Here is a 15,245-nt window from a genome sequence, read left to right as displayed (position 1 = left end):
ACTTGAGTTGATGTCATCAACGGGTGTATGAATGGCATCTGGAAGAACACACGCAAGAGGTTCATCCAAGACTTCAAAGTGTTTGCTGAGGATGAAGAGGTTGCAAAAATCAACAAGGCTGTTGTTGAGATGGCAAGCAACTTTAACCCAGTGTAGATGAGGATGACATTGAGGAGCTCCTAGAGGTGCTTCCTGAGGAGCTGATTAATGAGGAGTTGTTAGAACTGAAACAGGAACACATAGCTGAAGAAGAGGTAAGAGAAGAGGAAACTACTGGAGAAGAAAAAAAAGAACCCCTAAGAAAATTCACAATGAAGTGTTTAGCAGAAGCTTTTGCAGACCTCAACAAGCTCCTTCAAAAAGTTTGAAAACATGAACTCCAATGCCAAAAGGTTTTCATTAATACAGAGGAATGTTCATGGTGCATTATCTACTTACAAGCAAATCTATAACCAAAAAAGAAAAAAAAAAAAGAAGAAGAAGAAGAAGAAAGAAAAGAAAAGAAAAGAAAAAGAAACAAACCAAGCAAACCACCGTAGACATATTACTAAAAAGAGTGAAACCTCCTCAAGAAGAACCTCAGGCAAGTCCTTCAGGAGATGTTCCAGAAGAAGGCATTATTATCATAGAAGATGACAGCTCCATGCATGTCATTGCCCTGAAGACCTCGTGGGACAAGATGTAGAAGTGAAAGAATGATATTGATGATCCTGACATTGTATAGGCCTAGGCTAATGTGTGTGCTTGTGTCTTATTTTTTAACAAAAAAAAAATTTTTTAAGTAAAAATAAATAAAAAATTCTTAAATAAGACAGTTTATAGAATAATGATATAAAGAAATATTTTTGCACAGCTGTACAATATTTTGTGTTTTACGTTATGTTATTACAAAAGAATCGGTTTTTAAAATTTGGGGTTTAAAAAGTAAAAAACTTACAGTAAGCAAGGTCAATTTATTATTAAAGAAAAAAGTTTTTCAAATAAATCAATTTAGTATAGCCTAAGTGTAAAGTCTACAGTACTGTACAGTAATATCTTAGGCCTTCACATTCACTCACCACCCACTCACTGACTCCCCCAGAGAAACTTCCAGTCTCCATTTATAGTAAGTGTCCTCTACAGGAAGACCTCTACAGTCTCCAGTCTCCATTTATAGTAAGTGTCCTCTACAGGAAGACCTCTACAGGTCTTCCATTTTTTATCTTTTATACTATATCTTTACTGCATCTGTTCTGTGTTTAGATACACAAAAAGCATTGTGTTACAGTTGCCTATAGTATTCAGTCTAGTAATATGCTGTACAGGCTTGTAACCAGGAGCAGTAGGCTATACCGTATAGCCTAAGTGTAAAGTCTACAGTACTGTACAGTAATATCTTATGCCCTCACATTCACTCACCACCCACTCACTGACTCCCCCAGAGAAACTTTCTCCACAGTCTCCATTTATAGTAAGTGTCCTCTACAGGTCTTCCATTTTTTATCTTTTATACCATATCTTTACTGTATCTGTTCTGTGTTTAGATACACAAAAAGCATTGTGTTACAGTTGCCTATAGTATTCAGTCTAGTAATATGCTGTACAGGCTTGTAACCTAGGAGCAGTAGGCTATACCGTATAGACTAGATATGCAATAGGCTATTCATTCCATCTAGGTTTGTGTAAGTGCATGATGCGATGTTCTCACAATAACAAAATCATCTAACAACACATTTCTCAAAACATATCCTCATTGTTAAGCAAAACAAGACTATACTAGCTCTTCCTCACATTTACTCTATAACAATGGGAAGATCTCTTCAACCTTTTGAACTCAGTTCCTCGTGTGTAAAATAAAGGCCCTATCAGCTATTTTATAAGATTTGTAAGAATTATACCAAATAGTAGCAGTCAATAACAGATTGTTATTATTATCATTAATCTTTGTACACTACCATTTTACTTAACATTATTTATATCTTAATACAAAATTATGCACATTATAGATACTCAATTATTTTAATTTTTGAGACATAATTTACATACAATAAAAGGTCATAGGAGTATAGTTTGATACATTTTCAAAATCACCTGCACCTGTGTAGCTACCATTCAAATCAAGATATAGAATTTTTCCATAGTCATTTCTCTTTCCAATCAACCACTCACCACCTTAGAGACAAATGCTTTCTGATTTGTATTGTCATAGATTAGCTTTGTCCAATCCCAAGATTCATGTAAATGGAACTCTACTCTTTTGTGTTTGCCTTCTTTTGTTCAATGTAATGTTTATGAGATTTCACTCCATGTGTGGCATGTATCAAGTTTATTCTTTTTCACTGCTGAGTAGTATTTCATAACACAAACATATCAAGAATTGTTTTTTCATTCTCCTATTTAAGGATATTTGGATTATTTCCAGTTTGAAGCTGTTATAACTAAGGCTACTATGAACATCCTTGTATGTCTTTTTTGGGCTATGTTTTCATTTCTCTTACGCAAATATCTAGTGGTGAAATCCTGGTTTACAGGGTAGATGTATATTTGACTTTATAAGAAACTGTTGAACAATTTTATGAAGTGACCATCATTTTACTGTCTCACCAGAAAATGACAAGAGTTCCAGTTGCTCATTTTCACTATCATTTGGTATTTTATAGAAATTTACTTTGACATATAACCATAGCAACTTGCTTATACTTATTGTTGCATGGTATAACCTTTTTTCCATTTCTTTCTTCCTAACCAGTCAAAGTATTTACATTTTTAAAATTTCTCTCTAATTGATAGCATACATTTGGGTCTTAATTTTTTACCCAGTCTGACCATCTCTCTCTTTTAAATAAAGTATTTAGTCCATTTACATTTGATGTAATTATTGTTATAGTTGGATTTAAGCCTACCATCTTTGTATTATTTTTTTGTCTTAATTGTTTTCATTCCTCTGTTGCTTTTTTCCTATCTTCTTTTCCATTAATTGAGTACTTTTAGAATATTATTATATCTTCTCTTTTGACTTCAGATTTTATTTTTTTATGGTTATTCTAGACAAACATCCTTAACTTATTCATGTCTGACCTTGAAATAATATTATATTACTCCACAAATGATGTTAGAGTTTTTAAATTTTATAATGCCATTTGTCCATATATATACTCTATATTCTTATCATCTATTTTACTTATACATATGTTGTAAACCCCACGATGCATTGTTATTAATTTTGCTTTACATAGTCAATAATATTTTAAAGAAATTTCTTTTATGTTAACTCTTTCTAGTCAGCATTTGTGTCACCCGTGGATCTGATTCTGTTGACTATTTTTCTCTTAATTATGGGGCACATTTCACTTCTTCTTAACATATATCATGATTTTTTTATTATATGCTGAACATTGTATAAAAAAATAACAATAGAGAGTATAGCAAATGATCTTTTCCCCCAGAAAAGTTCATGCCCCTCCCTAGGTCAGGCCTCTGGGTAGAAGAAAAGTAATCTAATCTGTAGCTGAGCTGGGTCTGGGCTTTTTTGAAGTTTTACTTAGACTCATTTTGCCACTGGCTTCAAATGTCACGAGGAACGATAGGAATATCCCTTTAGCTGGTCTTGGAATTTGTCCAGTGGAAAACTCTCTATTCTTTACGTGAGGAGTTTATGCTGCCAACTTTTTGAATCACCGAAGAGTTCTTTTTCTCTCCAGCATTGTCTCCAACTTTCTGTGACTTGGAAGATATCTTTCTACCCCGGTGTTCTTCTCTAGCCTTTGATGAGCTGCTGCCTTGCACTCAGTGAAGGGTTTGTGTACTTTGGGGAATTTCTCTCCATTTTCCTGTCCTATCCTTAGCCTTGGGTAGGATGCTACCATGGTTCTTGATTAAGTTAAAATTCATTGTAATTAAAAAACAAAAAAACAAAAAAAAAAACAACAGATCTACTTTGCCACATATTGTCTCCAACTTCACTATAGAATTCTATATGTAATTAGTCAATAAAAGAAATTTATATTTCCCTTTAACCTAGGCAAACGTAAATTTCTCAGGTGAACTATATTATTACACCAGTATTAGGTCTAGATTCATTTTAATCCAATAAAAGCATTAAGAGAATGCATAATTGATAATATTAATAAATATAATTATATAAAAACACATAGTTTGATATTAATGTAAAAACAAAAAGTGTGCAGTTTCTTTTATCTGCAAAACCATGATAAAAATTCCATTACTTGCAAACTCACATAACTATGTATCAGATGTGCCAGAAGCAGATACCTGGCCACGTTGAATAAGGTTGTTAATCTTTTGAGGGATAGGTGGTATCTCATTTGCATTTGAGTTGCTGCCACTGAGCACGAAATGGATATAAAGCATGGCTCTCTTATACTGTTGAATGAACAGCTTTGAGAAAACAATAAACATTCATAAACAACCTTCAACAGATAAAACACAGGTATCTTAAGGGCTATCACCTGTCAAAATTCCACTGGCATTTCTTAGGATAATGAATATTTTCCAAGAACTCACAAACAAAATTTACTTTTGGGTCATCCCCTTGTTCATCCTACTCGACAAATCCCACTCAGGTCTCTCTTAATTGCTTAGATAGCCTTGTTCTGCTTGAACCCAAGATATCAGGCAGAAAGAGATGGAGTCTCCATGGAGCACTCAGAGCTTGCTATGGTATGCTGGATTAAGGAATTCTGCTTGGAGGCTGCCCCACCTTCTAATAAATCAGTCGTAACCAACTGTAGACCAGATGGTTACCAGCTGTAACCAGATGTACCCAGGAGTGGGGTTAATGTGTTTCTCCTTTCTCCTCACACTCCCAACTTGTCCCACTTTTACTTACTTCCACCTTGGAAATCATTTTTCCTGGGTTACAGGAAAGCTCACCATCTGGTCTCCTGACACCACCTGTCTGGAATTTCATTGTGCTGACAGTTCTCCGCATACACCTTATTGTTTCTCACTTTGAACTTTTGCTTCTGCTGCTCTCTTTGCTTGGGATGTGCTTTCTTTCCCACCCCCACCCCAACTCCCCCTATGCATTGACTAGATGCAGTTCGTAAGACTGAGGCCAACATGGGGATTTGAGAAAGGCTTCCAGGAGGAAATGTCCCTCATCTGAGCCCTCCTCCCACCCAGTAAGTGTGCATCTCACTTGGACTTCTCACAAAAAAACAGTACACAGTTTTCTGATGTGTTTCTGCCCACTATACTCCTCTTTGGGATGCTCCAGGTCAGAGACTCTGACTGATAAATTTCTGTTTCCACTATGTCTGAATATAGTAACTAGTTTATAGTAGGTGCTCAATAAATATACCTAACTTAAATTGAAACAGGCTCATCTCTCTCTTGCCTTAAATTCTAATAATAAGGTTGGGTGTCTCTTCCTCAGAGCGATTACTTCTACATTCCAGGGAACTATAGAAGCAGAGAAGCTGAGGCTATAGCAACTCCTAACATCTGAATGCCTTTTATTCTTTTACTTCAATTTGGGAGAGGCAAGGTCACAACTCAGAATTCGTGCTTTCACTCAGTGAATTTTAGATTTCCTAATCTGGTGCAGTAATGCTAAGTCCAGTTAAATTAGTGAAATAGTTATTTTGTTATTCCTGAACTAATCAGAAAGTACCTAATATTTGATTCTAGAATAGGCAATGGTACAGTAAAAGGTTCAGTAGTTATTTAAAAATCTATAGAAAAAATGTTTTAATTGAGACATTTTTGTGTACTAATTTAATTTGTTGTTTTAAATTTAGGAATTTGGGAATTGGGAAAGACGATCATTAACTGTTTTTGTTTGTCCTTTTCAGGGGACACCAGTGTTGCATAAGAATGACATTTGACAACCTCTGCTCCAGTTAAAAAAGTTACGGTTAAATATATCGCTTATCAGCAATAAGTTCTTTTTAGTTCCTGAACATGAACAAATGGTGCTTGCTTCCCAAAAGAGGCTCATAAGCCTACCTCGATTACTGAAGAGAGTAACCACTTACCATCTTTTTCCTTCGTAGGCTGTGAGGTTGAGATTCTTGGTGTCAGACCCACGTACTGCCTAGAATATAAAAATGTCCCGACGGATATCAATTTTGCCAATGCAGTCAGTGATGCTCTCGACTCCTTCAAGTAAGTGTTCCAAATTCTTAGTCATACCACTGTTCTTCCTCGTTTCCAGGACCAATAATGAATGCTAACATGAGTTAAGAAGGCTTGATATAAGTGAAATAATGTCTCAGAGAGATGGTGAGCCTCTCACATGGTGACTGTAAACTACTAGCAGAGAATAATGGTGAGTGAGTGATTTCAGGCAGGGGCATTCTTTGGAAATGTTGAATAAAGAGCAAGAAAGTCCCCAGGGGTTTGGGACTTTCTTTTTTGTATTGATGGATAATGGAGAAGCAATAGGAATGTCAGCATGTCTCTAATCATGATTTAGTGAATGTTTGTATCTCAGAAGATATTAATAAATATTTGGTAAAAAGGGAGGATCCGTGGTGAAATAAGTTTGGAAAATGGCATACTCTATGCACTTCTTAAAAATGTACAAAGCACGTGAACATATTAGAACATAAAACTTTAATTTTTTCTCCCACATAGAACTACGGCTCACAGTCTGAAAAATGCAAAAATTAGTAATGCTGTCCTGAAGAGCACACAAGAGTCTGTCAGGGCAAGGGACCAACAAGACAGGTCAGGACAAAGCCTCAAGTCAGTCTCAGAAATCACTGAAAGTGGAAGTCAGGATGGGAGACCAGGTTGGGAGTCTACATGGGAAATTAGCAACCAAGAGGCTGAAGATATTGGGGGCTCTCATGTTTTCAGGGCTAAACAGGGGGTCGCCTTGGCTACTGAGTGGGTTTCCTGGGTGGGCACAAGGCAGGAAACCCATAGTAATCATAGTGTGGAGACCAAGAAAGAACTATCACTCTCCCAAGAGGAAGAGCCTGGTTTTGAGCTGGGCAGACCCTGAGCGCCAGCACACTGCGGATACAGTGTACGGATCACTAGCACCAGCCACAGAAAGGACCGTAACTAAGAGTGCCTCAAAGAGAGGCAACCGATTGTGAATACCATTCTTGTCACCACCACCTAGCCACCATGGGGAGCATCAATCACCCCCACAGAGCTGTGAAAAAAGAAAACAACACCCTCGCCTTTGTTGCTTCTCAGAATGATTCCACTTTCGTGGAGACCTGTTAAGAGGACCCTCTGGGGCACATGAAGGTTCAGGCTGTAATTGATCGGTTGGAGAGAAAATAGGTTTAAAATACTTAAAAATCAAGAGGGAACAAATTAAAAGTTTAGAGTATTTTGAGAAGATCTGGAAGAAGTAACCTTTAAATAAATATTCCTCACTACATGGTTTGTAACTCAGGTGTGTTATGTGATCCTGCCTCCTACCTACTCTGCTTTCTTTTTCTTGCCCACAAGTGCTAGGAAACCACATACATGGCAAATCGGAATGCTGTGTTCCAGCCTAGTTTGTGCAAGCAAAGCAGAATGGCATAGCACACACAGCAGATGAGTAGAGCTGGAACTTTGGGATGGCTTTATGTCGACACAACGCTGTTTCCAACATATCCAAAACACTAGCCATCCCTACACCCTATTGCCATGCCAAATATGAAAATTTGGAACATAGTTGTCACATAAACACCTCCAAATAATGCAACACTCTGTTTGGCAATATAATCTTTTTCACATTTCTCTTGTCTTGACAGCTAAATGGTCTCCCACTGTACACTACTCAGTAACTCACAGGTAGAAAAGCATGGATCACACAGCCACAAGAGTCCCATGTCAGTGCTGGCCTGTAAGCTGGCCAATCCAGGCAGGCTTCCCTGTCCTGAGGCACACTGCAATGCTGGAGGAATTAGTTCTAGGCTCTGTTTCCAAGAGAAGTTTCTGTGTCTGTTTCTTCTGTTTCTGAAGAAGTTTTTCTTTTTTCCTTTTTAAGCAACATTGCATAGCTATGGAACACTGGGGAATCACAGATTATCTTGGAGCACGGCATTTAGAAATGGGGAAGAGGGTGTTGCTGTTGTTGGTGGTGTGCGTATATGTATGGGTGTATTTAGAAAGGTATTGGGTTTCCCTGGAGAGAAACGGCTATAAAGAACTGAAGGTCCAGGAAAGCGGCCTCACGCTAGGCCTCTGCATGGTGTGTCTTGGTGCTACCACATTGCCCAACATTGTAGTCATTCGTGCACACACTTTTGAGCTCCAGGGGATGGCGTTTTCACATAGTCCACTAGGCAAATGATCCCCGGGAGCTGTGCAGGATGGTATCAGGCTAGTGCAGTTGTCGTGTGGAGTTTTCATACCGCAAAAGTCAACAGGGCCATCAGAAACAACCTCTTTGAAGAGTGAGTGGAGAGATAGAGATCCACTGTCTCTAAAACTAGTCAGGGCTTGAAATGAGAGTGAGAAAAAAAAATGAGAAGAAAAATAATTGGCCAGATGATACTTACTGCCCATGGAAGATAGTAAGATAACTTAGGCTCTCCCTCAAAGAAAAAAGAGGCACCTTTTTCAACCAACCTATGCATTATTGGAACATATCTCATTTCTTTCTTACAAAGTAAAATTAAGGATAGAAAATTATGAGCCATCATTTGCCCAGTCTAGAATATCTAGAACAATCAAGACCACTTTGCAAATAGCAGGTTATTCATGTGAGAATGTGACTCAAAGGAATCATTAATTTTCTTGGTGTATTTCTCTTTTCATCAGCCCCAAATGGAGGAGTATGTTGAGAGCTCTATACCCTCTTCTTGGTTTCTTTTCAGCTCTATCTCAAATTCCTAGCTGTAATTTGAAGAGCACTTAGAATTTCCACACATGAGTGTGCAAACACACGCACACACACACACACACACACACGCATACTTCTCCCAGTCAGTACTGCTTATAGAGTGTCTTTATCCACTTTACTGTTAGTTTGAGGAGCAGACAAAATATGCACAGGATAGATAGGCTTTGACAGGAGGCAGGAGAGACAGCCAAGGTCTTGAACCCAGGATCCTACCCAGGGACAGCATTTCTGCAAGAGTCCAGGTCGACCAAGAAGCTGCACATGTCTGCGTGGGGAGGGCTAGCCCAGCTTCCACGTTTGATATGGGCATTGCCTCTAGTGTTTGTAAAGCTCTACTGACCCAAGCGTACCCTTGTCAGATATTACCTTTGTACTTGGACAACTTTGGTGTAGAGGACAGGAGAAGGGCAAGAGAGTTGGTGTTTTTAACACCCATCCACTAGCACTGTGTCAAAGACTTTATTGCCATTGACCCAGTTTGCTCTATATCCACAGCACTACATAGTGTTTTCCTCTTTTACAAAAGAGGCCAACGGACTCTTTGACAGTTAAATAACTTACCTCAGGTCTTGTATAGCTTGGAGGTGGTGGAGCCAGATCCCAATTCTGTCCATGGGGGATTAGAACCCAATGTCCAGAGGCCTCCCTTGAGAGTAAAGTGCCTGAAAACTACTTGAGAATCAATTCCTCAGCCTTTCCCTATCTCTACCCACACCTCCAAGATACCCTGAAATGTGATCAGGGACGGAGAGGAAGTGGAGGGTGTTTCTTTGCCAGTCTCCTCTCTGGGGCTGTGCTGGGCCTGGGGCTCATGCAGGAAGGAGGTGGGATGGCGGCCTTGGCGGTCTGCTCAGTGTTTTACGTATTCAGGAGCACGCAGCCTCAGTCACTGGTGCTTTGTGTGCCTAGAGGGGACACCCAGGTAACATCTCTGCTCACATTGCCTCCTTGCCTGTCAAAAAAGAAAGCAGTTTGTGATCCACATCACTTAATCCATCCTCCTGGAAGTTCTGTTGGCAGGACACTCATGCTTCAGTAAGCAGGAATAGGTGTGTGGTGCGGGAGCCGAATAAGCCCGAGAAGCTTGTCTGGGGACTGTGGTGGCAGACGCAGCTCTGGCTGCCTGGAGGGCTGGGTGCTACTTCCAGGCTGGTCCAGGCAGACTGACTGAAGCGGCCTCTTAAAAAGGTTGGTCAAGTACAGCTGGGCCGCAGGAACAGGGCACACAGCTGCTGTCCTTTGTCAAGCTCCAGAGTATGGAAATGGCTCCAGAGAAATTCCTCCAGGATCCCAGAACCTGCTCTTATAGCTGCTCTTATAGCTGCTGGTGCTACTTAAGGAGTGAGTGGATGACGAGACGGTTCTTTCACAGGCCACGGGGCAGCCAGCTCCAATGTCCTGGCCTTTCTCTCTCCTCCTTGTGGACTCTGAGGAAGAAGGGGCGAGAATACAGGCTCAGCAGAGACTGGTTTCTCCTCTCTGCTTGGCCCACAGGGAAAAGCCATGTAGATGCACGTCTGTGTGAAAAAGAGAAATGGGAGGTGTTTCCTTCCCTTTGCCTCCCTTTTACTGTGTGTCAAGCACTTTACAAACACCAGCTCATTTAATACCCAGTATAGCCCTTTGAGAAGATTTTTCACATGGGAAATTGGGGCTTAGAGATATTTAGAGACCTGCAGGTTAGTAAGAAGAAAGCCAGAATAGGAACCCAGATTCGGCCAGTTTCAATGCCCTGTCAAAGTATAGTTTTCAAAATTAGAATTTTGTCCTGTGCTCACTACATAAGTCTATGAGAATTATGCCAAAGTTCAAAAGAACTTCTTACTGAAGGAATCAGGAGATAACAAAACTGGTTAAAAGAATTTGAAAAACACACATGAAGAAAAAGAATGATGGAGAATGATAGGTTATCGTCTCTATCAGACAAAAGTAATTTCATCTTGTCACTTTCCTACAGGTTAACAGCTAAGTTTACGGAGTCTAGGGTCTAACTGATATTTAAGTCTAGTGACCCATAAGCAAACTTATTAGATGCTGCTCTTTTACAGTACTGAAAGACAAGCGATTATATTTTTGGCCTTATTTCTAAGTTTTTATGGTTTTTCTTAACAGTCAATAACTTCAACCATTCTTTTAAATTGCCTCCATTTCTATCTCCCTAATTTTTCTCTCTTTCTAACCCACCTCAGTAAGAAAAATGGATGTGACATTATAAACTTTTTACAATGAAAAGAAATCTGGACAGAATCTTAAGGTGATAGGAGACCTGGATGTCCCTGAAACCCCAGAGCTAGGGGCCCCTTTTAGCTCTCAGGTAACTGGGCTGATGGCCACATGTCCTTCTGGCACGGTTCCTGGACCTTAAAGCTATAAATAGCCAATAACAGATCTGCAGACATTTCCACCCATCGCTCCTCACCCAACCACTCCGTTACAAATGAGCTGACCTGTGATGGAGACCAGAGCCATGTGGAAAACAGCTGGCGACCAAGAATTTGTCAGCTAAACTCCAAACAGGCAAGAGCTCTCAGCCCTTGAAGGCTTAGGTTCCTAATGAATCAGTGAAACTCTGGCATCGAAATCCTTGCACAAAAGGCACATGTACGAATCCCTGATTCGCAAGCATCCCAAACCCACTGTTACTGGCATCTGGAGTTGACAGCTTCCTGACACAGAGCCATCAGATACATCTGTGAGAATTTCTGGCTTTCTGATCACATGGAGGTTTGTGAATATGGCAAACAGCCTTAGAGAAACTAGCCCAGTGGCTGCTCTAGTAAAGTGAGGTGTCTAAGACAAAATGACTTAAGATTGTTTCATTGAACTTTACTGCAGCAGTAACCTTGTGTGTGAAATGTCCCCCGCATACAAGCCCCACCCTGGAAGTGGATGTGCCTAAAGTGAGCTGTGCTGCGTGAATCACGCATTGGAGTGCTACAGATGCAAGTGCGTAAAGCAGCTATGTGCTGAGGCTTATCCGACGGAATGATTTCTGAAAGGTTTCAATATGTTCAAACATAATGATGGAGGTAGCGCCATCCACCCATCGGTGTGATGACTTTGGGCCTCAAAAAAGTGTAGGGACGTGTACGGAAATGCCATTACCCAGGAAGAACGTTTGCCCACTGCCTACACACTGACGGGCCCTCGAGTGATTTTTTGCTTTCTGCTGTCTCTAGATGCTGAGAGAGTTAGGATTAGTCATTTACACATCAGCAAGTATAAATAATGATAATATCATTTGTGAGAAACACCTAAATAACACCGTAACCCAATCCCCATTGTGCAGAATGGTGGCCGTGGTATTTGTTAAAGAAGGGACAGTTTGTTTTTCTCTGAAAAGAGAAAAAAAATATTTGACTAGCAGTATAACTTACCTTGAAACCAACGTGTTCTCAAAACCATGAATGAGGCACACCTCTGGGTATGCAGGAGAATATCACAGCATCATTAATGGTGTGTCCCTTGGCAAGCGTGACCGCAATGAGGAAAGATGCCAGGACATTCTCTGGAACTTGCTTCCCGGTGCAGTGAATGGAGCAGATGTGGACATGCAGAAGCCCAGGCTGGCAAAGTGCTCTGACCTTGGAGGTAGAAGGCTAGCATTCCCAGTTAGCCATGCCACAGAGATCTGTGAGGCCTTGAGTTACTCCTAGAATTCTTTTTGACCAATTTCCAGTCTACAAAATCTGCAAATGCTTTTCTATAAGAACGCTTTTCACTGTAGTTCCGGGCACATCCAACCCACAGGCATAGAGCATGGTACGTCGAGAAGTCAAAGCGACTCCCTTTGCCTTGCCTCACATCAGCTTTCCTGGGGTTGGCGGAATTCTTATAAGAGAATAAGAAGCATTTCCACAAGATGGATTGGGTTAAGCAGAGTGTGTGGTGGGCTGTTGAGATCTTTCAGAATATTCAGTGGTTGTGTTCAGGGTGACAAAGTCGGTCCCACCTGGATTTGCGTCCTGGCTCCACTTCACACTAGCTGTGTGTTGCTAGCAACTATTTAGAACTCTCTGTTCAATATATCCCTAACTTACGGGGTTGTTGTGAGGATAACATAAGATAATGTATGCAAAGGCCCTCAACATAGTGACTCACCCAGAGTAACTATCATTTACTGAGGACTTACTATTATTACATATTCAACTGACAGTTATAGAGGACCTACTGCGTGCCAAGTCCTAGGCTAGAGCTGAGATACAATGGAGAATGAATCACCATCCCTACAGTGAAAGAACCTCACAATTTAGAGAGGGAAAGGGACATATAAAGGGCAATTCCATACCGGATGAAAAGTCATAACTCCAAGATGAATCTGAAGTGCCATGGGAGCCCCTGGAAGGGCCATCCCCTGTGTCCGGGCGTCTAAGCCAGCTTCCTGGCAGAAGGAACATCTCCCCTGAGACCTGGAGGGCCAGCAGGAGCTGTTTAACTCTGGTCGTGTACACCATGTTCTCTGAACAACTGTGAGGCTATTCTGCCCCCGCTGTAGATCGCTCAACCCCAGCAGGGTCTGAGGACACACACTCTTTTATTCCTCATTCCTCATGTTCCAAGTGTGGGGAGGCCATCCCAGGAGAGACCATGCCACCCTGTGTGTGTATGTATGCTTAAAATATAGCTTTTCAAAAGAAATTAAGCAATCTGCCCCAGTATTAATTATTAACCCTTATAAAATCCAACGAAAGAATTAGCTTTAATTTCTTTTCTGTTGCTTCGATTTTCATCAGTTACTATTACTGCTACCATAGTGACCATTGCTGTCGTGATTACAGCTCTATTCAGGAGCTTTGGAAGGAGGTAGTGGGCAAATTCAGAGCTGGGGAGGGGGGACATGATGGAAAGCCTTGTGTGAAGGAGAGAGGGCACAATACATGGCATTTTTCTCCCCTCCGTGACTCCAGTTTATATCACTAGTTCCTGGTCATTCTTAGCCCAGCATCAAGGGTTAAATAGCTTGGAGTTTTTACCTCAGTACTCAGGCCAAGAGGGGGTGTTTTTCCAGAACCAGGGTCTTTCTGGGAAACATAGAAGTGTGGTCAGTGCTAGAATTCATTGCATCCACCTTGGAGCTGACTCTTCATGTGTCCCCACAGGGGTCCTGTGGGTATCTGCTGATGTTGGGCCTGACACTAACCTACTTGCCTCCCACAAGGTCACTGTGGTAAATCTTGTTCTTATTCTTGCAAGTCTGTGAAACCCATAGTCCCGTGTTTTATTTAGAGGCTCCCCTAAATTCCGGCAATGACAGAACAGTCATTATTTCAATGATTGCATCTAGTTTTTCTGATCTTCCAATGACAGCAAGTGGTGAGGGTTAAGCTATCAGACATCCCCTGACTGTGACCACATCTTCTAACTCTTGGGACATGATGAGAAATACCACGTGAGCCAAGAGAAGTGGTGAGCCATAAACATGTTCTCTGACTTTTGTCACCAATGTGCTCAGGACTGGCACTTCTTGGAGCAATATTCCTATTTCTCCCTTGCATATCCAACCTTGTTCATTTTAAGGTATCAGCTTTGCCTGGCCCGTAGCGCAGGGATTGGGGGTGCCAACGCCTTCACAGAGGACTGCTGGGTGAGAAAGCTGTCGGGGCTTCTCAGCTGTGCCTCTCTTACCCTGCTTCCTCCAGGAGTGGCCGAGCCGACCTGGCAGCTATATACCATGAGCGCATCGACGTGGAAGGTCACCACTATGGCCCCTCGTCACCTCAGAGAAAAGACGCCCTGAAGGCCGTGGACACCGTCCTGAAGTACATGACCAAGTGGATCCAGGTAACTAAAAACAAGAACCTTTGAGCTAACCTTCCTTCTCAGCACTGTCTTTCTGACTCCTTGACTGTCACACCCCTCAACATCTTCCTTCTTGCTGATGATAGCTGATCAGGCCAACAAAGTTTGCAACGGGTCCCTTTTCTCCACAAACTCCTCTTTAAGTACCAAAAGACCTCTTATTTTATAGCCAGGCCAGTGGGATAGAAATGACTCAGATCTCCATTATCAGCTGGCTTTGCTGGTGAGGAGGCCCCGCTCTTTACCAAAACCTAGTAAGTCTAGTAACCAGCTTGGCATGGGCATGGGAGCCAGACCTGATTCTGCCACATTCTGGCTGAACGACTTTAAGCAAGTTATTTTTATTAACTATCCTGGGCTTTATTTTTCACGTCTGTGAAATAGGCGCACGATAGCCCTCATACTACCACAGAAGTTTGTCAAAAAAGCTGACGATGACAGCAGAGCGCGACTCACAAGGTTAAAGGCCCATCCATGTTATCGTTAGCATCGCTGGATTGGAGACTGCCCTTCGCACTCCCCTCTCCAAAGTGCTTCTGTTGCGATCGTGAACTGTGTCTCATCGGGGCAGAAGAGTAGATGATTAAATTCAGACTTGGTTAAGAGTCTTTTCTCCTATAACGTCTTTACGAGACTTCTTTACAAGAGC

General features: G+C 41.3%; 1 protein-coding gene across 1 annotated transcript in view; it reads left to right on the top strand.

Annotated features, from left to right (window-relative positions):
* The window catches only part of ENPP6 (ectonucleotide pyrophosphatase/phosphodiesterase 6), a 91,865-nt gene that overhangs the window by 53,516 nt on the left and 23,104 nt on the right, over positions 1-15,245 (top strand). The window contains exons 3-4 of the mRNA XM_006916368.1: positions 5,997-6,108; positions 14,437-14,578. Coding sequence (XP_006916430.1) covers positions 5,997-6,108; positions 14,437-14,578 — 254 coding nt within the window. The remainder of the gene's footprint in view (positions 1-5,996; positions 6,109-14,436; positions 14,579-15,245) is intronic.

The sequence above is a fragment of the Pteropus alecto genome, unplaced genomic scaffold (assembly GCF_000325575.1).
Source record: "Pteropus alecto unplaced genomic scaffold, ASM32557v1 scaffold24, whole genome shotgun sequence".
Classification (NCBI taxonomy): domain Eukaryota; kingdom Metazoa; phylum Chordata; class Mammalia; order Chiroptera; family Pteropodidae; genus Pteropus; species Pteropus alecto.
This window is presented reverse-complemented; position numbering and strand designations above follow the sequence as displayed.